This window comes from Castor canadensis, chromosome 10 (genome assembly GCF_047511655.1).
Source record: "Castor canadensis chromosome 10, mCasCan1.hap1v2, whole genome shotgun sequence".
Lineage (NCBI taxonomy): Eukaryota > Metazoa > Chordata > Mammalia > Rodentia > Castoridae > Castor > Castor canadensis.
Window position 1 is genome coordinate 2,889,824 of NC_133395.1, and position 27,885 is coordinate 2,917,708.

At 45.9% G+C, this 27,885-nt stretch overlaps 1 protein-coding gene across 1 annotated transcript in view; it reads left to right on the plus strand.

Annotated features, from left to right (window-relative positions):
• Positions 1-27,885, plus strand: part of Col4a1 (collagen type IV alpha 1 chain) — a 126,935-nt gene that overhangs the window by 71,725 nt on the left and 27,325 nt on the right. The window contains exons 3-25 of the mRNA XM_020165777.2: positions 3,132-3,221; positions 3,316-3,360; positions 4,224-4,268; positions 4,361-4,423; positions 4,902-4,955; positions 5,083-5,109; positions 6,103-6,186; positions 6,272-6,334; positions 7,855-7,890; positions 8,459-8,500; positions 9,567-9,653; positions 10,129-10,155; positions 10,321-10,371; positions 11,120-11,164; positions 11,244-11,297; positions 12,519-12,560; positions 13,815-13,899; positions 14,346-14,381; positions 16,793-16,957; positions 20,218-20,313; positions 22,513-22,596; positions 23,238-23,308; positions 27,196-27,387. Coding sequence (XP_020021366.1) covers positions 3,132-3,221; positions 3,316-3,360; positions 4,224-4,268; positions 4,361-4,423; positions 4,902-4,955; positions 5,083-5,109; positions 6,103-6,186; positions 6,272-6,334; positions 7,855-7,890; positions 8,459-8,500; positions 9,567-9,653; positions 10,129-10,155; positions 10,321-10,371; positions 11,120-11,164; positions 11,244-11,297; positions 12,519-12,560; positions 13,815-13,899; positions 14,346-14,381; positions 16,793-16,957; positions 20,218-20,313; positions 22,513-22,596; positions 23,238-23,308; positions 27,196-27,387 — 1,584 coding nt within the window. The remainder of the gene's footprint in view (positions 1-3,131; positions 3,222-3,315; positions 3,361-4,223; positions 4,269-4,360; positions 4,424-4,901; positions 4,956-5,082; positions 5,110-6,102; positions 6,187-6,271; positions 6,335-7,854; positions 7,891-8,458; positions 8,501-9,566; positions 9,654-10,128; positions 10,156-10,320; positions 10,372-11,119; positions 11,165-11,243; positions 11,298-12,518; positions 12,561-13,814; positions 13,900-14,345; positions 14,382-16,792; positions 16,958-20,217; positions 20,314-22,512; positions 22,597-23,237; positions 23,309-27,195; positions 27,388-27,885) is intronic.

Consider the following 27,885-nt stretch of genomic DNA (forward strand, 5'->3'; position numbering starts at 1 on the left):
TGCTTTACTTCTGTCTGATTTTCTGAATCGAATGTGAAGGGAGCTGTATTTTAAGCTTTTGATTTCCTGAATCATAAACTTGTTTCCGTAAAGCATTGTGAGAGAAGGGAAGTAATTGGGCTTTATAAAAGAAGCTTTTCTTTCCACATCTTAGGGTTATTTATGTGCTTGCTTTACATAATGTAATAAGCAAACATTTTAAATTGCTCCCTGCATGCAAGTCTATTTCATGCCTAATTTAGAATGGCTAATTTCAGTCCCAAGGTTATTCTCCATGCTGTATCTTTCATCTTTATGAACAAAGGCACGTTGTTCTTCCTCCTCACATTCTGAATTTTGCTATTTGAGGACACAGCAATAAAATCTTCTGTTGTTGGTATATAAACCATATGTATATTTCAAAAGATTTAATTTAATCTTTAAAGTTTACATTTAGTTAAGTGACTTTGGGGAGTTGGAGGTTTGTGAGTTTCATTTTTTTTATTGGTACATATTTGCACGTACATACGGGGTATGGTATGAAAATTCAATGCATGTATACTGCATGTGATGATCAGGTAAGATCAGGGTAATTAGCTTCTCTGTCACTTCTGCCATCTGTCATCTCTGTTGTGAACCTAAACATTCTCTTTTTGACAAATGCAAGACATTGCACCAATGTTCCAGAATGAAGTCACAAATCATGATGGCATTAATCTTTTTGTGTAACGTTTTATGAGCTTCTCTTTTCTGCCCGTGTGTGTGTGTGTGTTCATTGCTCTAAGTGAACCCAGGGCCTCACACATGCCAGACAAGCACTCTACCACTGAGCTGCACCCCAACTCTCTGCCCTCTAATTTGATTGTCATTGCTGTGATAAGCAGTGGTTATGGTATTCAGTGTTGCCTGGCATGAATTTTGTGGCCACCATCCTTGCGACCTTGCTTTTAGCTACTACATTGTGGGAGCTGGATGACTGGGGTCTTCTTTCTCCCTGACTTCATGTGCATTCAGTCTTGAGCTGCAGCATAAGGGTGGTCACCATTGGAGTGTTGCCAGTTGCAGCTGCAAAGCCTGGCTTGGGAACTCCTGGCATCAATGGCCTTTGCACAGCATGTCCAGCTCTCTGCTCTTCCTCTGTCCCCAGTGGAAATCTGTTGGAAGTTGGGTGGGGTCATTGAGCTCCCATGCAGCCAACTGATTGTATAGGTGCTTCAGTGCTCATCCTGTCTGTCTGCTCTGCTGCAGTTCCCATGATAACCTTGGAACAGGGTATGGGTATTAGATCATTGATGTGCAGTTTTTTTGCCTGGAAAAAAGGTTAGGAAGGTTAAAAGAAAAGTGTGGGGATGGCAAGCACCATGTCGAGGGAGAAGTCGTTTCCTTCTTTGCTACTTCATTTCAAAACTCCTGGGGATGTGGTTGCTTAAGCAAACTGGTGACATTTGGGAAAGAATGTGCCCTTGTGGTGAAAGTAGGTCTGGGAATTCAGATTCCTGTCTTCTGTTCCCAGGAGCAGGAAGGGTCATGAGTGACAAGTGACTAGTCAGTTCAGCATGGGGATCAAACTTTCCCCATCTGTGAAATGGACATAAAAGGGTTCATGCCTCACTGACATCAATGTCAGCCAGGAATTGTTTAAGATTCTGCTGGGAACTAGCTTGCTCCAGTGACCTAGAAAAGGAAGGGACCAGGGATAGGCTGACCTCATTTCTATTTCAGCCTCAGAGCTGAGTCAGTGAGAAACTGGTAGCGATCGGTTCATCTGGCTCTGGTCCCCTGGTGCATTCTGTGATTAAAATGAGGATTATAAAATCTTATCTCCACTGGTCTCCTGGCCATTCAGCCAATATTAATTAAGTACTAAAAATACTCCACCAAAATGCTCTAGAAAGCTTCTGCAGTGTGAGCCTTTCCCTTTCTTCCCAAGCTCACATCAGGTCATTTGAGGACATACAAGTCAATCTTTTTATTTATTTATTCATTCATTTATTTATTCAGACAGCTGTTTGTAGCCCAGCTCTATTCTATTTTGAGTAGGACTTCCTTCTATCTAAAAACTGGATGTCCCAGTTTGGTGGCAAAAGTACTTTGGAAACAAGCAAATCATCCAAGTTCACCTTCCATCTGTTGATCACCATTGAAGCCTTGGGATCATGTGCTGAGATCCACACGGTGCCTCTGCCTGTCGGCACCTCTGAAGGGGGCATAATAAGAGAGATGTGACCAATGGGCTGGTCACAAGATCTCAGTGTGTTGTCTTAATAGCAAGGCTGTTCCAGTTTGAGCGAAATTATAATCAATTCAGTGAAAAGCCTCTACTGTTTATTATTTTATTTACCTAACAAAGTATTTGTGTTTTTATCTATCTCTACCTTTAGCATGTTTTCAGGTAGTATATATGAATATTTTCTGCCTTCAAAAGCTTAAAATCAAGCAAAGAATAGCACCTGAAATAAGGCTCAGCCAGCCTCAGACACTCACTGGAGATTCATGCAGTGTTGGGTAGTGCTTGGAAAGGCTGGTGAATTCGTCAGGAATCTCTGGAGAAATGGAGCTAGTAGGATGGATGATGGATGGATGGGTGGATGGTTGGGTGTTTGAACAGATAGATGATGGATGGAAGGATGGATGGGTGGTTGAATAGATGGATGGATGGATGGGTAAATGGATGGATAAGTAGGGGTTCCACCATCTCTCATCTGCAAGCTGGAGACCTAGAGAAGCCAGTGGTGTAGCTCAGTCCAAGCTGAAGGCCTGAGAGCATGAAGGCACTAGTATGAGTCCCTTAGTCCAAAGGCTGGGGACCTGAAGTTGTGATGTCAAGGACAGGAGAAGATGGACATCAGCTCCAGAAGAGAGACAGAATTCACCTTTCCTCCACCTTTTTGTGCCGTCCAGGCCCTCCACAGATGAAAAGGCACCCCACATTGCATGACTGCAGATGCAGTCCACTCACTTAGTCCACTGACCCAGATGCCCTTTTCTTCCAGAAACACCTCTCAAACATGCCATAAGTGACACTTTTCCAGCCCTCTAGTATTCTCTACACAGTCAGGTTGGCTCCTAAAATTTCCAGTCACAGTTGACTGATCCCTTTTGTCCACTTTTTTCCCCCTGCAATTTGTCTGACCTATGTGCCTTTCCTGCAGGGAGAAAGAGGCCTCCCAGGGTTACAAGGTGTCATTGGGTTTCCTGGAATGCAAGGACCTGAGGGACCACATGGACCACCAGGACAAAAGGTGAGCTTTACTGTGATAAGGGGAGGGTCAGATTTCAGATAGTTTCATTCTTTTGATAATGAACCATACTGATGGCATCTCTGTTCTGTTCCAGGGTGATACTGGAGAGCCAGGACTTCCTGGCACGAAAGGGACGAGAGTGAGTACCATGGTTGCTTATGGTTGATGACACATTCCAGAGTGGGGCACATCTCTTGTCACCTTCCCTCTTCTCCTCTCTGTACTGTTCTCAGCCACTCCTCTTCAGAGCTCAGACAGCACACACAGTGGGCTTGTTTTAAACCTGCTTTCTCTCATTTGTTCTTCTTCAAGGGTCCCTCATAGATATTTTAATTTGGGAGGGGGCAGGTAGTGGTGTGTCCTCACATCATCAGAGCAAGAGGACTTCCTTCCTTTATTTAGTGTTTTCCAACTAAACTTACTCTTCCTTCTTCATAATTCTGTTTATCTTCCTTGCTACCCCCATTTCCGGAGGGTGCAAAAAACTCGATCTGTGTAACAAAAGGTTGAGGGTAGAAAAATAGGAAGACATTGTGAGATGTCCGGCTGTTACATAGTTAAAAGGGAATTGGGACCAGCCTGCATGGGTACTTGATGGCACTTCTGTGGGCTCTTGGGGCAGAGTGAGGAACCAGCATTGTCACTCTTGGTAGAGTCAATGACACTGGACTCTTGAGTAGAGAAGATCAGGACTCCAGATAGAAATAACCTTTATCCCATATTCTCTTCGTCCCAAATGTTTGCAAATTTAATGTGAATTCTGTATTATTTTTAGCCTAGATATTGCAAAAAAGGGAATGAGGACAGAGTTATTTGGTCCATGCATGGCCTTGATTTTAGAAGCAATAGTCAGCTTTTGATGCGGATCCCTTCAATGCTCTCTGCTCAGTGCGCTTGTCCTCAGCTCCAAAGATGAGAGCGCAGCTCCATTAACCAGGAGGATGTGAGGAAGGAAATGAGGTTCCCAGCTCAATTGAAAGGCTTTCATTTCCATCCCTACAGGGACCCCCAGGAGCATCTGGTTACCCTGGAAACCCAGGACTTCCTGTATGTATGAAAAAGGCACTCTGTGTTTCAAGAATTATTTTACCAGCCAGTGAGTTGCTATTTTGCTTACTTCTTATCTTGATTTATTGCAGGGAATTCCTGGCCAAGATGGTCCACCAGGTCCCCCAGGTATCCCAGGATGCAATGGTACAAAGGTAAGTTTAGAACTGAGACCCCCCGACCCTCCCCATGGCATGTCTATGTAAGTTCATACAGCAGGAAGTCAGGTGAAGTTACTCTGTTTTATTTGCTCCAATTGGAAATATATTTATCATAAAGTTTTATTTGATAAGGAAATATAGTTTCTCCACATTTAATATTCAGAAAAGATATAATCACGCCTTTTTGGGAGACTTGTATCTTAAAATTGCTCCTTAGCATTAAATTATTACCTACAGCCAATTTCAAAAGTGAATCAGAGAATGCTGTATGAATCCTTGTCCCTGATATTATCAAGTGTATTTTTTATTTCATGAAGCTGCACCCAGTGATGCAGTTTGTAACAAATGGTGCTAATGAAAGGATGTTAGCCACAAGTGCAGTTTCTGTGAAAGGTGGCCAGTGTTGGGGGGACGTGGGAGACCTGCACTTGCTTCTCACAGGTGTGTGAGTGACTCTCTGCTTTTCTCTCAGGGAGAGAGAGGGCCGCTCGGGCCTCCCGGCTTGCCTGGATTCAATGGGAATCCTGTGAGTATACAATCCTTGGAGTCAGAATTACTTTGTTTGGTGATAATTTCTATCTTCTCATTTCTTGTGTTCTTATATATTAATATATTGGCAAAAATAAAACTAACATCCAAACTCTCTTTTCTAGGGACCACCAGGGTTACCAGGAATGAAGGTATATTTTATTTTTACTGGATTCATTGCAGGGATTCAATTGAAAACAAATGCCATAAAAATAAATTTAGTTTAAATTACTTCAGCTTACCCACTGTCTTAGCATATTTTCTAAATTATGTCACCTTAAAAGAATATATGAATAATCCACACAAGCTTGAATTTTAGGCCCGCAGAACAGTTTCCTGATGGGCATTCAGTGGGGCAGAGAAGCACGGTGTGCATTCATTCCCTGTTCATAGATGTGGTCCTGGCCCAGGTCACCCTCGGGCATGGACAAGCTCACAGACCTTCCTCCAGGGCCATGTCACTATGACTCAAATTTATGTCCTCTTTAATCTCAGTAGCTTCATTTACATTTCTGCATAGAAAATGGAGAAAATGATTGTTTCTTTTACTTTCTTTCTCTCCCTCTTTTCATTTGTCTTCTCTCCCTTTTCTCCCCATCTCTCTCTCTCTCTTCCATCATAGAGCCCTGCCGTTTTCATACCCAGAGTTTGTCAGCACCGCCTGGCTCAGTAGCCAGCAGGTCCTTCCAGGACCTGAGTAGACACAGGAGTCCACTGTCACCCATCCATGGCTGGGGTGGGCAGGCAGCAGAGCAGAACTCCTGGGAGCCTCTCACCTGTCATAGAAATCAGAATTCCCCAGGCAGGTGCTGCTGTCTCAAGCTCAGCCGCTTGTGCCAGCCTGATCTGCTTCTTCTGAGGACTTCAGGAAAGTCTTGACTCTTTTCCCAGCAGCAATCCTTATTTTGTGCGGCTTGTGCCCAGGTCCCAATTCCAGTCCTATAGCCATCTCTGTCTCCAGTTTTGCATGCTGGTCACTAGAGTGTAGAGATGAAGGGGCAGGTGACCATTCTGTTTATTTTCCATTTAGGGTCTTAATCCTACCTTGGACCAGTGCATCCTAGTGAAGCATTTCTGTATTGAATAGTTTATGTTTCTTTGTATGACTGTCAACATTTACAGTTCTTTTCTTCTTTTTACTTCAGGGAGACCCAGGTGAAATACTTGGCCATGTGCCTGGAATGCTGTTGAAAGGGGAGAGAGGATTTCCTGGACCCCCAGGGACACCAGTAAGCATTTGCTGAGTTATCATAAACCCATGCTGAGTCACCTCCTGGCTGGATTTTAATCCTTTTCCTTCCCTGTCAATGATAGGGTTCGCCAGGATTGCCAGGGCTTCAGGGACCCGTTGGCCCTCCAGGATTTACCGGACCACCAGTAAGTTTTGGGGAGCCCCTCTGAGGCGCTACAGGTGTGTAGGGGGTGGGATGAGTAGGAGCTTGGTGAAGACTGCCCTGTGGCATCCTTCGAACTTCAGCTCCAGCAGTATCAGCTTCTTTCTCATGAACTGGTGTGGCTGGCTCCTGGGGCCCATGATTCCCAGAGCTATGGGAAGCAGATGCTCAGAGCATCCTCAGACAGGCCACCTGTTAGTGTGGCAGGGCTGCTGGGTACCATCGAGTCCCATGGACTGGACTCAGGAAGACAGGCTGGCGATGACCAGGGTGACTTTTCATGGTGGAGGTGGAGTCACTGCAGAGGGCAGGGTGCGCGGGGAACATGGACAAAGTGAGTTCAGACTTTCTACCCATGAGCACCAAAAGTGGCTTCAGGAGGCTGCTTTCCCCTGGTCTCCTGTGCAGCTGAAGGAAGGCAGCTCTCCCCCCTCCCACTTCTGGAATTCCTTATTCACCAAGTAAATTCACTTGCATTCTTACATTTTTTTTTCTTTCACCTTTTTGGGTAACATCCAGAAATTCTTATTGTAACCATGCATGTAAATGGAATATCTTTCATATTCTTTTAAGTTGGTGGACTCATTTTTATGGGTGAAGAATGGCTAGGTTTTCCTTTTTAAACAATTTTGAAATTTTGTTGCAAACAGGGGAAGCTTAAATTTCACTCTCACTCCTCCCTTGGAGAATTAGCAGTTTTCAAAGATAAATTTCTATCTAAAGTAGACAGACATCATCCCAGATGGGAACCTCTGGGTCTTGGAGACCTTAACTGGTGGGTTCCTGAATGGTCCCAACAGCTCGTCCTGCACCTCTTACTTGGTCATCAGCATGCATGGGGAATGCCTGAGGTTTTGAGGTATTTCCTCCCAGTCAGAAGTTGTCCTGACCCATTCCTGGTTATTGTCAAGTTCTACAGCACAGGAAAGATATTCAGCAAATTATCATGTTGACCACAGACTCCTAGGATAACTTCACTCAAAGAAGGGTTTAAAGCTGACTAGGGTTGTGTGTTAGTCAGTTTTCCACTCAAAGAAGGGTTTAAAGCTGACTAGGGTTGTGTGTTAGTCAGTTTTCCTGTTGCTGTGACAAAGTACCTGAGATAAACAACTTAAAAGAAGGAAAGATTGCAGAGGTTTGGATGCAAAGTCACTTGGCTTCATTGTTTCTGTGAGGAAGGACCTTACGGCTAGGAACATGTGGCAGAGCAGAACTGTTACCTCATGGTAGCCAGGAAGCAGAGACAGGAAGAAAGGAAGTTTCTGGAGACAAGGTTTAACCTTCAAAGACAGAAACCCAGTGACTCACTTCCTCCAACCAGTCCCACATCCTATGGTCCATTGGCTATGAATGAACTCCGCAGTGGACTAATCCATTCTAAGGTCAGCACATTCAGGATCCAGCCATATTTCAATAGTGCCACCAACTGGGCTATAGGGATATTTTATATCCATACCATAAGAGGTTATGGATCATATTTAATTGAAATGCTCTCTCTTACAGGGCCCTCCAGGTCCTCCTGGCCCTCCAGGTGAAAAGGTAAAGATATTTTTTCATTTGTTGTCCTTTGGCCTTAGTATAGGACTATCAGAAAAGTGCCATGACTCATTCTTTAAGTAACTGTAGCTGTAGGGTTTTGGAAAATGGATAAACATTTTTCTGTTTAACCATCTATGTCTATCATCTATTCAGCTACCTAGCATGTATTACCTGTTTATCTAGCTGTATCACCATCTGTCAATCGTCTTTTGTTTACCTGTCAGCTGTCTTCACATCTGTCACTCACCTCTCAGTGCCGCCCTCCTAACTTCTGCTATTTCCCAGTCATTTACTTTGAAGTCAGTAATCACACCCCTATTTTTCCAAAGCCAGAGTATAAAAACCTTAAATTTAAGAAAAGTTATTTGTATAGAGTTCTTTCTCAATAATGTTTTTTAAACCTTTTTTTCTGACCTTGAATACGGCCAGATCTTTCCTGAAAAGCTTAGGATGGTTTTGAGACAAAGTTATTGCTTGAGCCCTCCCATCTATGGCATCTTATGTGAGGCTTGTGTGATGTCTGAACAAAGTGTGAACCTAATAATAAATCCCAATTTCTGATCAACAGGGGCAAATGGGCTCAAGTTTTCAAGGACCAAAAGGCGACAAGGTGAGTGTGCGGCACTTTGCAGTGTTGCTGTGTTCAAATCTCAGCTGCAGGCCTGGCAGGATTCCCGCCTCTTACCAGCTTTGGAACCTTACGCGCATCGCTCCTCTTCTCTGCACTGATAGGACTTTGCTTAGATTTGTAGAATCACCGAATTGACTCCAGCTTATGGGATACGCCAGGCCTCTCACAGTGCTGTGTGTGATCTGACAGGCTTAATTCCCACTTTCTGTGCACAGATTCCAAAGTGTTCATCATCAGTGATGAAGCTAGACAAAATTCATTAAAGGGTTTAATCCTGCCCTGATGAAGGTCATCGCGAGATGCAGTTGGCTCCTTCTCGGGCCAAGTGGGCACCGAGAAAGTGTGCCCTGGAGGAAGGAGGGCTCAGGACAGAGCAGGCTTCTATCTCTTGGGAAAGGGGAGCAAATGGTGGGTCCCCGATCTTCTGTTGTCCTCTCCAGTGGTGTGATGGGTACTAGCTGAGGACCATCCTTCATTGTGCAGCTGGCCTGCCCTGTGGAAGTGCAAGCTGGTGTGGATGACCACCACCAGGGAGCGTCAGATGAAGCCTGGGCCTGGACACTATTTTTCACTTTCCTTTTTGTGACCCATTCATTTCAAACACCTGACAACGTGATTCTGAAATTTATATTGCTGAAATCTTTGGACATCACTGAAATCTTTGTCTATAACTTGCTTTCACTTTACTTCCAAGGGTACTCAGATGTTAGGCTGCCTGAGCAAAAGATTTCTATGGTTCTGTTATTTTTGGTTTACCTAAAAATGCCTGCTTATTTTGCCAAGCTCTGAGGCTGCCTTTATGACTTCCCTCTATGTCTGCTAGTTGCAGCAGTGCCCCTGTACACAGGTGCATGCATAGATGGGTCCTGCAGGTGTCCAGGTTCTAAACCCAGGGAGTGCAGGTCTCCTGTTGAGTGGGAAGAGTGGCGTCTTCCCACTGGCACCCTCTTCAGCTGAGGCTAGGACATTCTACACACGGTTGTTTCCTTTTAGGCTGTTACCCACACTCTTGGATTTTATTATCCTCCAATTTTTACACAAACAGGGTGATCAAGGCGTCAGTGGACCTCCGGGAGTCCCAGGACAGGCGCAAGTTAAAGAAAAAGGGGACTTTGCCCCAACAGGAGAAAAGGTATGCCTGGTATGCCCCTGAGACAGGCTTTCTAATTTTAGACAGATTGTGAGGGACAAAGAAAAACTGGGTTGAAATTCAGTTTCTCCAACCACATTTAATCCTGACTTAGAAAGCAGGTTTATAGATGACCCCCTCTGGCCCTGGGTTGGCCAGGGACTGGTTTGTACTGACCTACGGAAGGGCTTCTTGTTGCTCTGCATTGGGTATGGGCAGTGGGGGCACAGGGATCCAGCTGAGGGGCAGCAGGTGGCCACAATCACCAGCTGTGGTCAACTCTGCCCCTCTTAGACCACAACCCTGGCAATGCTAGGAGAGGCATAGTGGAGACCAGGGTGCGTCAATTTGTTAACATGTCAGAAAAAGGATTTTATTCCTTTTTCCGCACATTCAGTGTGGCATATAAAAAACCAATACAGCCATTACAAAAACCAAGACATCAGCCATTACTGATCCTTCTCTCCCTCTCTTTTAGGGTCAAAAAGGTGAACCTGGATTTCAGGTAGGCACTCAATTCTTCTCTGTCATTATTATTTTTATGTGAAAGACCATAACGGATCAGATTTAGGATACAAGCTTATTTCCCATCAAACTTAGTGTACATTTAATTTAATATTTTCTTGTATCTTTTGATGAATCTAACTCCTTCTGTCTTCGTTCTTTTCAGGGCATACCAGGGTTTGGAGAAAAAGGAGAACCTGGAAAGCCAGGGCCTCGGGTAGGTACTCACCAAATCCTTCACTCTTCACTGTAAAGTCATTCTCCTCCATCCCCAGAGTCACAGAGACAAAGGATCGAAAAGCCTTGTAGGGCCATCTAGTTTATTCTTCCTCTGGGGAGGCTGGGCCCATCCTACTTGAGGAGCCCACTGAGAGCGAGCACTGCTGGGAGAGGGGTTCAGGAAGAGCACCCATCCTGGGGTCCTCTGTGGACACTTGTCCCATGTGGCTGGAGTGGGTGCTTGTGTCCCTTGGACTCTGGTTCTGTCCCCAGCTCTGACACCTGGCTGTGTGTAAGGGGCCAGGGCCTTGGCGGGCTCAAATGCTTCTCTGTTCATGGACAGTGGTTCATGGTTCAGGACACCTGCCCAGCTGCCAGTCACTTGGGATGTTTCTGGTTTGAAGTCGTGTGGAGTGCTCCACTGAAGGAGCCCATGTATGTCACCTTCCAGTGCTCTCTAGCTGGGGGAAAAGATCCCTGGTGTCAGTCTTGCTGCCATCAGGTGCAGTTCTTAGGTTGTAGCCAGTCAGACTCTGTGCCCCAGAAACCAAGTGTCCTCCCAGTTGATGGGTCATCTGCCGAGTTTCTGTCACTATGGAACCATGAGCTCAAAGGGAACCCTTACTGCATTGTGTGTGGTGTCACAAAGAGAGGACCTGCTAACTTGCTCCGAGCCAGAGTTTGGCCTGTGTCACAGTCATTGTTATTACTTGTGTCATGCTAACACTCACCTCTTTATTGCACAGGGAAAACCTGGAAAGGACGGGGAGAAAGGAGAGAAGGGGAGTCCGGTAAGTATCCCTCTGCAGTTCCTGAAAGCCCAGGAACTTTTTGCCCCCGTCCAAAAAGCTGACAACTCTGTCATTTTAGGGTTTTCCTGGCGATTCGGGGTACCCAGGACTCCCAGGCCGTCAGGGCCCTCAGGTACGTGGTGGTGCTGGGTTGTTTTTTTTTTTCTCTCTCTTTTAATCATGATGCTAAGTATCGTGATTTTTGAAATGTTCCCCAGTTAACCATGGGTGAAAGATGGGGGCGAGTCCCTGCAGGGTTATTTATGGAAGTCAGGGACAGGAGGGGTAATGGTTTCTCTGCAGTGTGTTGAGAAAGCAAAACCCCATGTATTTTGTGTTGAACAAGCAAATACAATACAGTACTAAGTGTTTGTTTGGTGTTGGGTCTTGCACACTGAGAACGCTCCCAGCCCAGTAGCTAAGGTGTCCTTTAAGCGCAAAAGCTATTTTCAAAATCTCTTCTGGTATTCATGTCAGAAAACTCAACATACTCAATCGTAGCATAAGGCCAAGTTTAACATCTTAGTTCAAAAGGGGAAACAAAGTGCATTCGTGGCACCACTGAGGACTTTCTCACTTATCGTTACTGTTTTCCTAGGGTGAAATTTTTCATTTGTTCTTGGATGTAAAGAATTTTGAGAATCTGCCACAGACCCACCTTTCTAACCCATCTCTCTTTTTTAAAAAGATTTTTATAAGCACACATTAATAGTGCAAGGGGTGTTATTGTGATAGTTCCATAGACGTGTACGGTGTGCTTTGGACAAGTTCACCCCTCTGCTATATCCTCTAAGTTATTATTATGTTGTTTGCATGAGAACTTAGACATAAAAGGATATTGTTTTTGGTTTTTCATTTAATGTGAATTAAATTAAGCCTCAAAAAGTATCAAAATTCACCCACCAATGTTTTCAATACTGGATTTTATATTATGACTTTCAATATAAAACTAGATAATTTTGCACGTAAAGAAACCTCATTGCAAATGATCCAAAGAAATATATCTAGAAATGATGTTTTCACATCATCTTATTGATGAACCAAGTCAGTCACCTGCTTTTAAAAGATTCTGTCACCGTTCTCTGAGGGAGGGAGCGAGCTACTGACAGGGGAGACGTGGAGAGCACTTCAGTCACTTGAAGTTAGCCTCCCTCTCGGGTTTATAGAAATCTTTATCCTCACATGAGGAAATGACATGGGCTATTTCCTTGTGACAGTTACAGAGCAGGCGAGGAGAGATAGGAAGGAGAGGAGGGTATTTCTGCCCACTGTCCAATTTACCTGAAAAAGAAGCTTAGCCCTGTTTTTTGCGTGGTGAAAAGCACAGGCAAGTGACATTAGTTTTTCTTTGTAGGGAGAGAAAGGTGAAGCTGGACTTCCGGGCCCCCCTGGAATTGTGAGTAAAAGTGCTCTGTGTTGATCTGTGCATGTGGTTGTGATGAGCCTGACGTCACACAGGATGTGCTCTGCAACTGTCCCTAGCACGGGTTTTTATGTGGAGTGGGTGCCCGTCAAGTGAAATAATACCGTAATTCTTCCTGTGCTGTTATTATGATATCTTGGTGATTTCTGCATACCCTTAAGCCTCTGGAAATGAAGAGGTTTGCACATGGTCCTAGCAAAACAACTTTTATTTTGCAAATAGCACTCACTTTGTCTGCGTGCGTAATTCGAATACTTACAGTCGGTGTGCGTAGCACAGTCTGAAACTGGACGTTCTTCAGGTCTGCGAGGACCACCTTCTGCAGCGCTGGGCTGGGGTCATTTTGGCTAGTTTGCTCCAAATCTTTCTCGAAATCCTGAAATCATGGCCGTCCTCGCTCATGTGGTGCCCGGGTCTGCCAGTGTGGGGGGTGTGAGTGACATGTCCTCAGCTTGCGTTTCCGGGAAGAAGGTTATCAGACCACAGTGTCGAATCTTCCTGATGTCTTGCTGCTTCTTCACGTCTCTACTGCATGTCCACACCTGCAGTCCAGCTAAGTGCAGAGACCTCTGCTTTCACCTTCATCCCACCGACACATCTTGTGTATTTATTTTTCTTGGAAGTTTGTTACCTTGTTCATTTTTTAATTGACAAGTAACATTCTGCATGTATTTGTGGTGCACAATGTAAATGTACATATCATGGAATGACTGCATCTCATGATTGGATAGTATTTTTAATAGCGTGCATTAATTAATTTAATTGCTACGAGGAAATTATACTGTGAAGGCAGTGTGCGGTATTCGACTGCCATTTTTCTCAAATTTTGGTGATTCAGAATGAAGGTGGGCAAGTTTTCTCCTTTTTAGTAAGGCTGGCAATGCCTTTTACTTGGCCTGTATTGCTGTGATTTGAAGGAAGTGTCCACTTTTGATTGTTTTAAAAACGGAGCGCATGAAACCCCTTCCAATGAAAAGAGTGAGCCTCCCTGACGGGGTCCTGGGGAGTAAGCCCCTACTCCACCCCCCACACTTGCGAACGGGTGTTGCTCCAAGTTCACATCTCAAGCGTGACCGAGACTGTGGCCAAGGACATTTGGACCAAGGTGGCTGCCCTGCCATATTTCTCCTAGTAATATGAAGTGTGTTCATTTCCTCACCCACACTGCTGTGCAATGCAAGACTAGCTGTCCCCAGGCCATGAGTGACCTTTTCTTCCCTAACACAGGTTATAGGCACAGGGCCTCTGGGAGAAAAAGGAGAACGAGGTTACCCAGGGACACCCGGGCTTAGAGGAGAGCCGGGCCCTAAAGGTAGGTGTCTTGCTTTTTCCCTCCCTCCTTCCGCCTTCCTCCTCCTTTTCCTCCTCCTTCTTCTCCTCCTCCTTTTCTCTCTCTCCTCCCTCCCTCTTTTTTTTTCTCCTCCTCTTCTTTGTCCCTCTCTCTCTACTTCTCTACCCCCCTACCCGACCCCTTTGTTAGTGTCTGCGGGCCATGCAGGACAGCTATCATGATGCCTGTCCTCTCTGGGTCCCTGTCTCAGTGTCACATGGGGTACCCCAGAGTTCTTCTCCTTTATCCTCCCGAGCATGGCGTCTCCACAGGAGATGCTTGGGTGGTACCAGTTCTGTCCTCTATGTCCACTGTGGCGTGGATACCTGTGAGCACCCAAGCTGGGCTCTGGCAGAGGAAGACAGAAGAAGAAAAGATCTATACGTGAGTGACCTCGTCTCATTTTGTCTAATTCCTTCTCTTTCAAGGTTACCCCGGAATACAAGGTCAACCTGGCCCTCCAGGTGAGCATCCTGCCTGACTGTTTTTGCACAGTATGTGAACACGTGCTCTGTGTTTGTGTCCTGCACATCAGTGGTGCACACTGCATATTTCATAAAATAGGTACTAATGTGATTACACATCTTCCTAGTTAGGAAAGCAAAACGTGCCCTCGATCCTGTTTACTGTGCGTTTTGTTAGTCTCAGATGAACGTGGTGTTCACAGATGAGCATGGCCTGGAAGGGACCCTTGTCTCCCTGGAGACCGTGACTTGCCCCCTAGCTTGGCTCTGATCCGCCAGCCTTGCCACCCCTCCCTACACTCTTGGGAGGACGTCCTGCCCTTGTGAGGGTTCTGGCTCTAAGTGTCTCCTCTCCCGTCTCCTCCGTCTGGAACTTTTTTCACCTGGAGACCGACTGGGCTCCAGGAGACACACTGTCTTCCTTTTTCTGTGGAATGTGGCATTGCTCAGTGTGAGTTTGTTTCGTCTCTCTTTTTTTTTTTCTGTACTGGATTTGAACTCAGGGCCTTGCACTTGCTAGGCAGGTGCTCTGCCTCTGTCACTTGAGTCACTGCCAGTTTGCAGTTTCTTGATAGGTGTTTCATGCAAGCTGGTTTGTGTATCTCAGGGGATGGTCTCTTTTACACGTGTCCATGTCACAGCGTGTGTGTGTCCCAGCCATTGGTGACTGGCAACTGTGGAAACAAGGCTGGCCCTGGGGTTGACACTGGCTGAGACACACAGCCCTGAAGCCTTTTGCTTACTTTGGTTTTGAGTTTTTAATTTAGGACTTTTTTATCCTTTGTGTTTTTTAGCCCATTTTCCCCTTTCTGGCAGTTCTGAGTTCTCCCAGAGCCTACCTTTCCTTTGGGAACAGAAGAAGCCCCTAGCCCACCCTTGGCTCCAAACAGGACCTCCATCTCTCCCACTTCCCTTCTTTCTGTGAGAACTTTTTGGGTCTACCCTTGAAATTATCACCCGTCTGTCTTCCTCCTCTTGTGTTATTCTAGGGAGCGTGTCAATTCATGTCTTCTCTTAGCAGATTCTGGACTTGCTTTGTGTGCGTGTGTGGGGGGGGGACTGGGGATTGGACCCAGGGCCTCAGGCTTGCTTGGTTAGCACTCTGCCACTTGAGCCCCCGCCCCCATCCTTTTGCTTATAGTTCATTTTTCAAATAGGTAGAGTCTCTCACTTTTGCCCTGGCTAGATTTGCACAGTGATCTTTCTACCTTGGCCTCCTTTGTTTTTTTGGCAGAGCTGGGCCTTGAACTCAGGGCCTTATTCTTGCTAGGCAGGCGGTCTATCGCTTGAAACACACTACCAGCCCTACCTCTGCCTCCTGATTAGCTAGGATTATAGTCATGTGCTACCACCCCTGTCTTTGTGTTTACCTTGTTATGTCCATATAGTCATCTCTTGACTAGTCAGTTTGAAAAAACATTCATCAAAATTTTCCTGACTGGCAGTTTATTGTCCCAATGCTCCAAGCCATTGGGAAAGAGGATACACCCTCTTTTCCTCCTCACCTCCCTCAGTCGTCTTTGACACCTTGGCTTTCTGCACCCTCATGTTACCTGACATTTCCTTCTTGCACCCTGAGTTCCTGTTGGCTTGGTGTCTCAGTCCCTCTGCTTCCCCTGGTTGGGCACTGACCACTTGGCAAGGCCCACATGGCCTCTGGTTCTGTCAGCAGCCTTGCGGTGAGTCCTCCTGTCGTGGTTCAAGACTACTTCATCACCCCTGGCTTGCCCACCTGCTCTCAACTCGTGCTGCAACTTCTTGAGTATCCTTTCTGCACATTGGCTCCAGGTGTGGCTCTTTCCTCTCCAGGACAGCAGAGTCTTCTCTGTGTGGTCTCCTGAGCCCTGATCTCTCAAGATCTCTGTCTCCAGTCTTCTCAGCCATCACAGGACCATCTTGTCTGACCCCTTATCACCTACAGTGGCTGAGTTAGTTGGCTTTGCATACTTAGACCTAATTGCACTGTGACTTCAAACCCTTTCACAGCACTGGGTAGACTTACTCGTCCTTCACGTTACTCCTCTCCTATTCTCTCAGATTGCAATTCCCTTCCCTTCCCTGGAGCCTTGTGTTCACTTGTTGGCTTTACAACCTTTCCAAGCACTGCTTCTTCAAATAGAAATGGAGTGTGCCTTCCAGTCTTTTCGTTCATACACCGAACACACTATTTGCACTGAAAGCAATTCACAGATTTTAATGTCTACATAAAAATCCAGTACCCTCAAGTGGATTTGACAGCATTGGTATGGAAGACGCCTGCCATCTTAATTTGTTTTGCTCGTCTAGAGCAGGTCTCCTCTTGGTGATAGTCTAGCAGTCACTCCACCTCGGACAGCATTAAGAGAAGTAGTTTGAGCTGGGGATGTCAAATGCCATGAGATGATTTACGTGAGATCCTGTGTTGCTTTCAGGCTTACCAATACCAGGGCAGGCCGGTGCTCCTGGCTTACCAGGCGAAAGAGGAGAAAAAGGCAACCAAGGAATTCCAGGCACGTCTTTGCCAGGATCAAGTGGAAGGGATGGGCCCCCAGGCCCTCCTGGGCCCCCTGGGCCCCCGGGGCGGCCGGGCCACACAAGTAAGTATCCTGAGGAATATCTTCATGTGTGTCTAGCCAGAGGCTAGGAGGCCAGGGCAGAGCTAAGCAGGCATGTTGACTACTCTAGTCAGAGTGTGATACTAAGGCTTGGGTGTCCAACGGTTGGTTAGCTATTCATTTTCTGCTTGGGTAGCTTCCCAGAATTAACCCTGCTTCAAAAAGGAATCATTCAAAATAAAGTTGGTTTAAAGGAATAAGTGACATGTTAACCAGCCCTGAGTCTCCTGGCACCCAAGGTTAAAGGTTAGCTTGTTGAGTTGTGTGGTTTTTATTGAGAACTGAATGCATTCCACTTGCTGTAGAGAAATGGTAAGTAATGACATTAAGACACCACATAATAAAAACAGGGAAGAAGGAATGCATGGGAAGAGTTGCACTATTGTAACAGAATGAATGACTTCAAATTTGGATGGTGTGTCACATGGATTTTTGTTATTTGGGCTAAGCACAGAGCACTGAACTCTTGATGCAATTAAGGTGGCCCTGTGATCTCAAAGTAACTCCAAAGCAAAGTTCCAGAGGATTTATATTAGCCTGGCAGCCTTTAGGTCCTGTGAGCACTATGGAGTATCTGAAATGCTAATCTTTTGTGTGGGTGATTACAGAAGGATTCAACCAGTGAGGTTTATCTGCTGGAATTCAAACACATCTGCATGAAAGGGAAGGAGTTTCCCATGAATGAGTCTTCTGGCAGGACAGATGAGGGCTGGGTGGAGTGATTGATCCCTGGGGTGGAGAGAGGGTTAGTGTGGATTTTGGTGGGAACGTGGAGAGACCACATGTGGCTTTACAGAATTTCCTCCTCTCCTTTTATGATTTTGTGAAATGTGGGTGATGACAATGAAATACAGAAGGTCTGGACACAGGATAGAAAGTCACTCTTTCTGTGTGTTTGAAGGAGGCGTGAGCAGATGAAAGGCTCTTGCCTTCCTTTTTTTTTTTTGGCAGTATTAGAGTTTGAACTCAGGGCTTAAACTGTGAGCCACCCCACCAGCCCTTTTTTGAGAAGGGCTTTTTCGAGATAGGGTCTCACAAACTATTTGCCTGGGCTGGCTTGGAACTGCAATCCTCCTGATCTCTGCCTCTTGAGTAGCTAGGATTATAGGCGTGAGCGCCGGCACCCAGATCTCTTGGCATCCTTGTTCACTGAGCAGCAGTTGGGGAGCCTGCACTGCATGGGGAGACAGGTGTCTAGAGAGACAGTGAGTTGTGCAGTGTGTGGAAGATGACAGCTAAGAGGGTTGACAGTAGCAGGGTAAGGCAAGGTGGAGCTCCAAGGTGGGGCTGTTGCTTTTTAACAGAGTGGTGGCAAAGACACCAAGGTAAGAGAGCAGCAAGGGGGAATCTGGGAATCGAGCATTTTTTGAATATTTGTAATTTCACAAGTTGTAAAATATGAATGCATATCATACAAAATATGAGTGCTTTATTACTGTAATTGAGTAGGAAGTGTTAATTAATATCTGCCACCCCAATTTCCTACTTTGCCCTTTGTATCAATATAAATTAAGTAATTCCCAGTCACAGAGTATTAATTTACAAATGAGATTTTTATTCAGATTTAAAGTGTATGTTAAAGAGGCTGCATTATGGAGGTTCTGCTACTGCACAGCCAGCCCAAAGCCATCTGTGACTGCAGACACCCTCTACGAGCAGATGTCGGAAAATGTGGACCATAAACTTGCTGTTAAGATCTTCCCAGAAATAATCACTATTTCTTGCTTTAGACTTAAAATTATTTTAAGCTCACTCTGGTGAGGGGGAATATTGCTTTTCACCAAGAATGTGAAGGGTTTTTGCTGAGATGAGGCAAGCAGGAGGAACTTTCTGGAAAAGGAATATATTCATCAATATTCATGAGTCTGCATTTTCAGAATTAGGGAATTCATACATCCCAGGCTTGCAGGGCTGTTGATCACGGGTTCTCCATCGTTAAGAGACTTGAGGACTCAGAGCTTGTTCTCTTTGTCTAAGGTGGAGCCTCCCTTGTGCGTGGGTTGTAGGGTTACAGGAATGGAGCAGGACAGGAGGCTCTGGGAGCAGGTCCTCAGGTAGTTATCACAGCTCAGGCATTCTCGCCTCCTGTGCTTTGATGGGAGCAGGTCACAGAAAAAGCCTCCTTCTTGACTTCACTTCTCACACATTTGAAACTTAACTTCTTCAGCTGAGCTCTAAGCCAAACCAGAATGGGTGGTCAGGAGTTCCTGTTCTAGCTGGGGTGGGGGATAGGTTGAACCCGGTTACTGCATCCAGTTTTAACAGCAGCCTCCTACCACAGTTTCAGGGGTCTTCCCACTGGACTTGGGGTGTCCAGAAGGCCTCTGCTCTTCCCTGTTCTCCATCAGAAGGAGCAGAGGGTGTGTGTGGAGGAGAAGGGAAGGAGCTCCCTCCCAGCTCGTGGGTGTTTGTACTCTGGCTGTGATGGAGTGCCTGGGCAGAGTTGCTGTTAAAATGCTTCACTCCATCATTTGTCCTCAAAGATGTTGGAGAGGGAAACACAAACTCTACCACAGTGTGGATCTGAACTGTAAAGCCATCCTTCTTTTATGAGAGCCCATGACAGATGGTGTTTACATTGCTGTAATTTATTTTCATGCCTCTTTACATAAATGCTGATCAGCATTGAACATGAACAGAGATTAGGGGTGTTTCTTTGTGGACAGTCTACATCTCTAAATGGTGGTTACTTGATGCAAATATGCCTGGGAATAAAGGGGTGAAGTTGTCCTCATCGTGGGGTTAACTTAGATGCATGCCCGTGGACAGAGCGCTTGACTTGTCTGTGCCTCAGTTTCTTAATCTGTAAGGTGAGGATGAGGACTAGGATGCATGCAGTGGGACTTAGGCTAAAGGGCTGAAGTGTGCTTTAGACTCTGTGAAGTCAATGTTAGCAGCCTTCCCTGGGAGGGGATGGATGGCATGCTGTGTGCTGGTCCTGTTTGGCCAGCTAAAGACCTAGCAGTCTTTTGAAGCAAATGATAACTGGGTTTATAGCACTTAGCAGTTAGCCTCAACTATTTTGCCTTTAAGAGAACTAGTGCTGGCTTTGGCAGCACCTATATAAAAAATTGGGATAATACACAAATTGGCGTGGCCCTGAACAAAGGTGACATGCAAATTCATAAGGTGTTACATAGTTTTCCCAAGTAGAAAAATTAAAATTGCCACTTTAGGAAGAGAAAAAAAGAGGGGGGGGGGGTTGAAGTAAGAGAGTGTGAGAATGTAACTTTTTATTTCAGATGGCATTGTGGAGTGTCAGCCTGGACCACCCGGGGATCAGGGTCCTCCCGGGATTCCAGGGCAGCCAGGATTGACGGGCGAGATCGGAGAGAAGGGTAAGAGGTTTTAATCTTTGTAAAAAATGTTGGTTGTGTTTGAGGATATGACTTTCTTCCCAGGGGCTCACTCTGGCTTTTGGGTTTGCTCAGGGCGGGGCTCATTCATTTGGGTCTCCCCTCAAAATCACTTCCAGAATAAGCCTTCTATTACCCAGCTGGGACCATCTGGTGCTGAGCTCTTGCAAGAGAGCCGTGACCTGGGAGGGAGAGATGGAGACTTTGTCCTGAAGGGGAGGTGATTTTTTTTTTTTACCATTCCACAGACCACAAAGTCAGGGTCACTATGCCAGGCCTCGTCAGTAGATTAATCTCTCAAACAGCTACCACGAGTCGCTTTGAGAGATTCTTTGAGTTCAAAGCCTGAGAGTTTCTTTCTCAAAGAATGCACAGCGCTTCTTTAAGCCGAGTCACAGATCTGTACGTGAAACACTCACTATCCCTATAAGCCGTGTTTTCGTAATCAGCGTGGGCAAGTCTGCCTTGAAGGATTAACCAGCCTCGCTGCAGGCTCTCAGTCTTATCTTTAGCCTTTTCAAGTGCTTGCTGTAATGTCAACACAGGACATGTGTATTTATTTCTTCAGCAATCTTGGAGACAGAGGTGGATTGTCACTGCATCAAGGTCCCTGACTTAGAGTGGAATGAACAATGGGCATCCCGATATTTATATGCCTGTTAACCCAAGAGCAGAACAAACAGGAGACCCTCATAAAACCGCCCCCATTGTGTGCCATTTCTGGGTCTGAATTGTAAAGAGTTTTTGGTCCTCCAAAGTCTAAGACGTGACTGCCGCGTGGGTAACAGCTTGAGCTGCTGTCTTAGGATCTTGACAGCACGTCATTCCCATCCTTAGGAAGAAGCCACCTTGGAAGTCATCGTAGGATGTCACCACTGAGAATCCACTTGTCATTGGTTTTTATTGAGCCCCTCTCATTACCTGGTGCTTCCCACTCTCTGAGAGGGACTGTTCCATTTTTAGACAGACCCATGGCTCGAGTTCTTCACACTGAAATCTTTCTCGTCCACTCCCAGAATCCTTTTTTTCCTTTCTTTCTCATGCTGGGGATTGTAGCCAGGGACTTGAGTGTGCTAGGCGAGTGCCCTACCACGGAGCCATGCCCCAGAGCAAGCAGTGTCTTTCTTCCCAGTCATCATAGTCCCGTTACAGCCCCGTCAGCTGCTGGACCACAGTTTCCTTCCTCCACCTCCAGCCGTGCAGGCACAGACACCACAGAGCTCCACAGTGCCCAGAACTTAGCTGGGCTCTTAGCCGAGCTGCACTGTGTCCATCCCTTCGGGTTCCTCTTCTTTCTCTAGAGGTACACAGGATGACACAGTGTGCTTCCCTTCTCACTTCAAGGAACTAGACCCACCTGTACTGGTCCTGTGTTCGTTTCTGGCGTGGGGCTGTTGGAAGAGAGCAGACAGCAATGGTGCTCATGGTTGGGGCTGCCAGTCAAAAGGGAGGGTAAGGTGGTGAACTTTTGGGCTCCTCCCTGGGTTCAATACTGTTTGCTCCATGTGCCTGGTTGGTGACAGAACCCAGACATTTCAGGATTTAGAACAGGTATATCTAAAACACCAGAAGGCCTTTGATCTTAGTTTGCAAATCAAGGCTGAAGATGTTACAATTTACAAGAAAGGGTATGTCCTTCCATTTTTCCTTGCTGTGATCTCTCTCACCCTCTCTCCTCCATGTCAGGTCAGGTGCTCTGGCTTTTATAGGTTCTTATTCACATCAGTTACCCTCAACCAGTAATGTGGGCTGAAACCCATCACCCTTTGCTCCTGCTCAGTAACAAACACTGCGAAAAAGAGAAGAAGAGAAAAGGGATGGGAAGTCTTACAACTAGAGGCAGAGTGACAATAGTCAAGTCTTTTTAGGCTGATAGGCAAAACTGCATTCCCGGGTCACTTTTTGGCATGGCAGCCCCTGTCCTTGCGCCAGGAGAAGGACAGGGACTCACTAGATGTGCAACAAGGTCAGTATGGGATGCTGAGGGCAGCAGGCTGTTCTGTGACATGCGTGTGGACTTAGGGTCTCAGCCCACTAGCAGGGAGAGAACTGAGAAGGGCTGGTGTCGTGGAGTATGTAATGTGTTGATGATGACAGACTCGCCCTTTGCTGTTCTCCACCACACTCTGGGGCCTCCTGGTCACGTGTCACATATAAGAACCCTTTTCTTCTTTTTTTCAGGTCAGAAAGGAGACAGCTGCCTCATCTGTGACACAGCAGGACTTCGAGGGCCCCCTGGTCCACAGGGGCCTCCAGGAGAGATAGGTAAGTCACAGATGTGGAGTGGCTGGACTTGGTACTGGACACCTACTCCCCTGAGCCTGCTTTCCTGCAGTCCAAGCTGCAACTTGACAATGACAGTGAGCCTGGCTCCAGGACTTGTCATGCTGGTGACAGTGGTCAGGAGGCCCGTTGAAAGGAAGGCAGCATGAAGGTCTCTCAGGGATGTGGCTTTTGCAGTACGATGATGTCTGCAGACACTTCACAGGTCCCAGGGCTGCGGGCGGGAGGGGTGTGGTAGCCACCCTTGTCACCTCTCTGAGCCCAGCTTTACCATTTTGGTTATCACTGGTCTCTGGACCTGCTTCAAATGATCATCAGCCTGGTGCAGTGGCTCCCAGCTACTCCTAATGGGGTCTTGGGACGACCATGATCCAAGACCAACCTGGGCAAAAAAGTTAGTGATGCTATTCTGAAAAGATAACTAAAAAGGCAAAAAGGGCTGGTGGAGTGGCTCAAGTGGTAGAGCACCAGCCTAGCAAGCCAAGGCCCTGAGTTCAAACTCACCAAAAAACAAAAACGACATAAAACAAAACTGTCCTCCATATTTTAAAAAGACTGGCATTGTTATTGGGAAAATGACTGAGATGAGTTGGCTCACGATGCTGTTCTGTCTTCTTCAAAAGGTTTCCCAGGACAGCCAGGGGCCAAAGGTGACAGAGGCTTGCCTGGCAGAGACGGCCTTGAAGGACTGCCGGTGAGGAAGCATGTCTGAGTTCATGCATACACTTTGCTTTTGCACGTTTGCCTTCTGTGTTCTGTGGGAGCTGGTTATAAACCACTGTGCAGAACACTGATGACACTCTGCCGAGTCTGAGCCTGAGCCTGACGATTACGTCCAGACCTCCATGGTCCTTGTCAGAGCTGAGCTGTGGCTTCTGTGTTCTGGTCCAGCTGAGCAGCGCTGTGTCCTTCCCTTGGGGTCTCAGAGTCAAATGGTGCCATGGGTCAGCCTAGCTGCAGAGTTCAGGTGCTGTTTTTCTGCATGCTCGTGGCTTGTAGCATCGCTAAATCACCTAAAATCTCATCAACCAGTGGACGAGAGGGGAGGAAACCGACCTTTTCCTGTCTAGGGATTTGGGGTTCCTTTCATTCTTTTATAGATAAATATGTTGAGAATTCTCTTACCAACTTGTATAAGATGCCTTTTCAAATCTATAAATGAAATACTATAAATTCATATAAATGAATTTGAAACCTTTCAGCTAGACAAAATACCAGCTTCTTAGCCATTCCACAGACAAGAACGAATCATCTTGAGTACAGAGGGCGTTGTTTGATTGCACACATACACTTCTTGTTTCTGAGGCTTGAACGCCTTCCCTTGCTCTGCTCCTATTCTCCCAGGCTGCCAGGCTTCCTAGGCATTAATTTGTTTCTCTCATTCCTTTCATTCCTTTTTTCTTTTTGTCAGAAATCGAAAGACCCATCTTTAGCCTTATCCCTGTCTGATGTAGCTCTTTAAAATTTTTAGCGTTTTAAGGATATTACTAGAAGTGTCTCCAAAGGAGGCACAAAATGAATCAGAACAGAGAGGGAACAGCTGGAATCTGCAGTGGTTTCTTCTTTTGAAGTTAGATCCTGGCTTCTGCTTTCCAGAGCTGCTCTGGTGCCTAGAGAGCTGAGTTAGAAGTCGCAATTGTTTAAATATTTCTAAATAGCTCAGAAGTTCAAATGGCTGACTGTAGTGGGATCAAAGTGGGAAGATCTTTGAAGAAGCAGAAGAGGATCTTTTAACCTCTGTCCATCCTCTTTATCTGCCGGGCTTTCCTGGGGTACTTCCTGCCTCCAGTCTGGCTGGGATCCAGGCCAGATTCCCGGCTATCGGCCCAACCCCCAAGTCTAATGAAAGTAGAAGCTGAGGAAAGCAGTGATACAGAAAGATGGTGGCGGAGAAGTTATGATAAAGAAGAAAATTAAAAAGTGCTCACCTCGTGCCATTTCCCTAGATGGAAATGCCTCTAAAAAGAGATTGAGACGTAAATAACTTAATTGAGAAGACAGTAATTTTCTTTACTTGAAGTTGCACCATAGCTCCATGGTTTGACCAGCTCACACATGTGTCCTTGGATTTTGAATTTGGCTGAACACTGGAAGAGGTACCCACAAACAGCAGGATACCCTGGACTATAGACTGTGATGAAAGCAGGCCATGCTCTGGGGTTTTTGTTTTGTTTTGTTTTGTTTTGAGGGGTCAGATAGCATTTCTGTGACTTTTCCTTTTGAAAGCTGAGTGTTTGATTTGGGGAGCAAATGGCTGCCTGAGTGAGACGAGGACACCCAGGTGGGTCTGAGCCAATTTCATGGTGAGGTTGTCTTGCCTGGACCTGGCCCAGAAGCACCACTTTCAGAAGTGGACAGCGCAGTGTTGACCTTCCCTGGTTCACGCAGCACTGAGTTTGCAAGGCAGCATTTGAGTCCTTGCGTCCAGTGCTCAGCATCCATATTAAGGGATATGGATCAAATAACTTTTGAACAGCTCTGCTTCAAGACATTATATGTCCTAGGTCATCTGTGCCACTTAAAAAAAAAAAAAAGATTTCTCCTTAAATAGAATGATGACTGGCCCTTAAGGTCCTCATTATTAAAACGAAGAAATTACATTTTCTTACCATAATTTCATAGGGGAAGCTGCACGTGACTATGCCATGAATAATCACCACAAAATAACCCAGTGTTCTTTCAGATTGAGAAAAACATATATACTGGTTATAATTTCTTCCATTGGTTATTTTTTAGTGGCCGAATATGGCCAGCTGGACATCTGCTTCTTCTAATGTCCCAAAGACAGACAGAAACCCTTGGTTCATTCCCAAATACCAGGGGAGGGACAGACCTGCTATGGTATCCCAGAGAGAAAGAGTAATATCTAGTGGCAGATACTTTTAAAATCTAAAGATTACATAGATTCATACATGAATTTTGGTCTGTCGTTGGTCCTCCAGTGCCTTCTTAGAGAAGTGTACCCTGTAGGAACACAGAGAAGTATGTGCACTCATGGCTACCTAAGGACATTTAGAGAGAGTTTATGAAACAAGATCAAAATGAAGTGACTTGTGCAAGGTCTGTAGCGAGCCCGAAGGTTCCTTTCTTAGACCCAACACATCAAGCAAATGGGACAATCATTTTCCTTGTGAACCTTGGCTCTCAGAATGGCTGGATGAGAAAGGGTGCTGGGTGTGAGCATTCTTTATAGATTCAAGTTTCCAGGAACTGATAATGTTCTAGAATGTGTCTCTCTGGAGAGTCTTGGGAAAGTCCAAATAACCTCACAATAACTAATTATAGAGCTGGCTCAATGCTCACTTCCCCCAAGTTTCCTCTCTCACTGGTGCCCTGGAAGTCCTTATCTCTTCCTGAATATGAGTTACGAGCGCCAAAGGAAACTCAAGTGATTTCAGCATTGCCTAGACTTTGAACAATGGCTACTCTCAACCCATGTTGACACTGAAGCTGCCATCTGCAGTCAGAAGCCATTTCTCCAGTGTCTCTGGGCTCAGGAGTCCAACATGTAGCACCTCCCACAATTGCTAAGGTGTTCTCATGAAAGTTTTACAGCCCTAAGGGAAAGGCAAGTTACCAAAGGACTTTCCAAGAATTGGGTGCCAGTGACATCCAGTACTCTTCTGTCCTATCTGGTCTGTTTGGAATGCATCAAGCAGTGAGGCAGACCTGGGCACTGTCAAGAAGCTATTGGCTTATTTCTTTTTTTTTTTTTTTTCTTTTTTCTATTATTATTCATATGTGCATACAAGGCTTGGGTCATTTCTCCCCCCTGCCCCCACCCCCTCCCTTACCACCCACTCCGCCCCCCCCTCCCCCCCCTCAATACCCAGCAGAAACTATTTTGCCCTTATTTCTAATTTTGTTGTAGAGAGAGTATAAGCAATAATGGGAAGGAACAAGGGTTTTTGCTGGTTGAGATAAGCATAGCTATACAGGGCATTGACTCACATTGATTTCCTGTGCGTGGGTGTTACCTTCTACGTTAATTCTTTTTGATCTAACCTTTTCTCTAGTACTTGTTCCCCTTTTCCTATTGGCCTCAGTTGCTTTAAGGTATCTGCTTTAGTTTCTCTGCGTTAAGGGCAACAAATGCTAGCTAGTTTTTTAGGTGTCTTACCTATCCTCACCCCTCCCTTGTGTGCTCTCGCTTTTATCATGTGCTCAAAGTTCAATCCCCTTGTTGTGTTTGCCCTTGATCTAATGTCCACATATGAGGGAGAACATAAACGATTTTTGGTCTTTTGGGCCAGGCTAACCTCACTCAGAATGATGTTCTCCAATTCCATCCATTTACCAGCGAATGATAACATTTCGTTCTTCTTCATGGCTGCATAAAATTCCATTGTGTCTAGATACCACATTTTCTTAATTCATTCGTCAGTGCTGGGGCATCTTGGCTGTTTCCATAACTTGGCTATTGTGAATAGTGTATTGGCTTATTTCTTAAAAGTACACTGAGGAGAGGGAAACACATGGTGGTTTTCCAGGAGGCTGGCTTCTTGACTTTACTGCTCACCAACTGCTGGTGTACTCCATGGGTAGATTCTTCTGTGGCATTACAAGGCTTTGTTCTTACAGGGGCCGCAAGGTACACCTGGGCTGATGGGACAGCCAGGAGCCAAGGGAGAGCCTGGCGAGATTTATTTCGACATGCAACTCAAAGGCGACAAAGGAGACCCCGGTTTTCCAGGACAGCCTGGCATGCCAGGGAGAGCAGGGACCCCTGGACGAGATGGCCATCCAGGTCTTCCTGGCCCCAAAGGTTCCCCGGTATGTTGGTTTCCAAACTGAACATGCATTTCCCAGACGTTGAACTGCGAGAGTGAAGAATTGCATGGTTCCAATCCTGTTTGCTTTTTAATTTGATGATAACGGGAGCACGTGAACTTGTTCCGTGGCTCTGGAGCTGACCTAAGTGCATGAACCTAGGGGTTGGTGGGATGATCAACGGGTGAGTCTCTTAACATGTTGGGCAAGTGAACAGATAAATTTTCTGTCTCTATGCCTTCACTGGGAAGCCAGTTCTAAAGCCTTATCACTGTTTGAAAGAGATTGGGGTGTGGCTGTCATCCTCTGAAGTGCTTCCTTCCCAGGCTCTGGGAGGGACAGTGACTGCTTGGCTTAGGAAAGTGTCACTTGTCCACAGCAGGTTGACTTGTGGAGGCTGAAAAAGTAAATAGTGTAAGCCACTTCGACTCTGTCACTTCCCTGTTGCAGGTGACAAAAAAATGGGTGGGGATAGCAGTGCTGTCTGCCTCCTGCTAACCT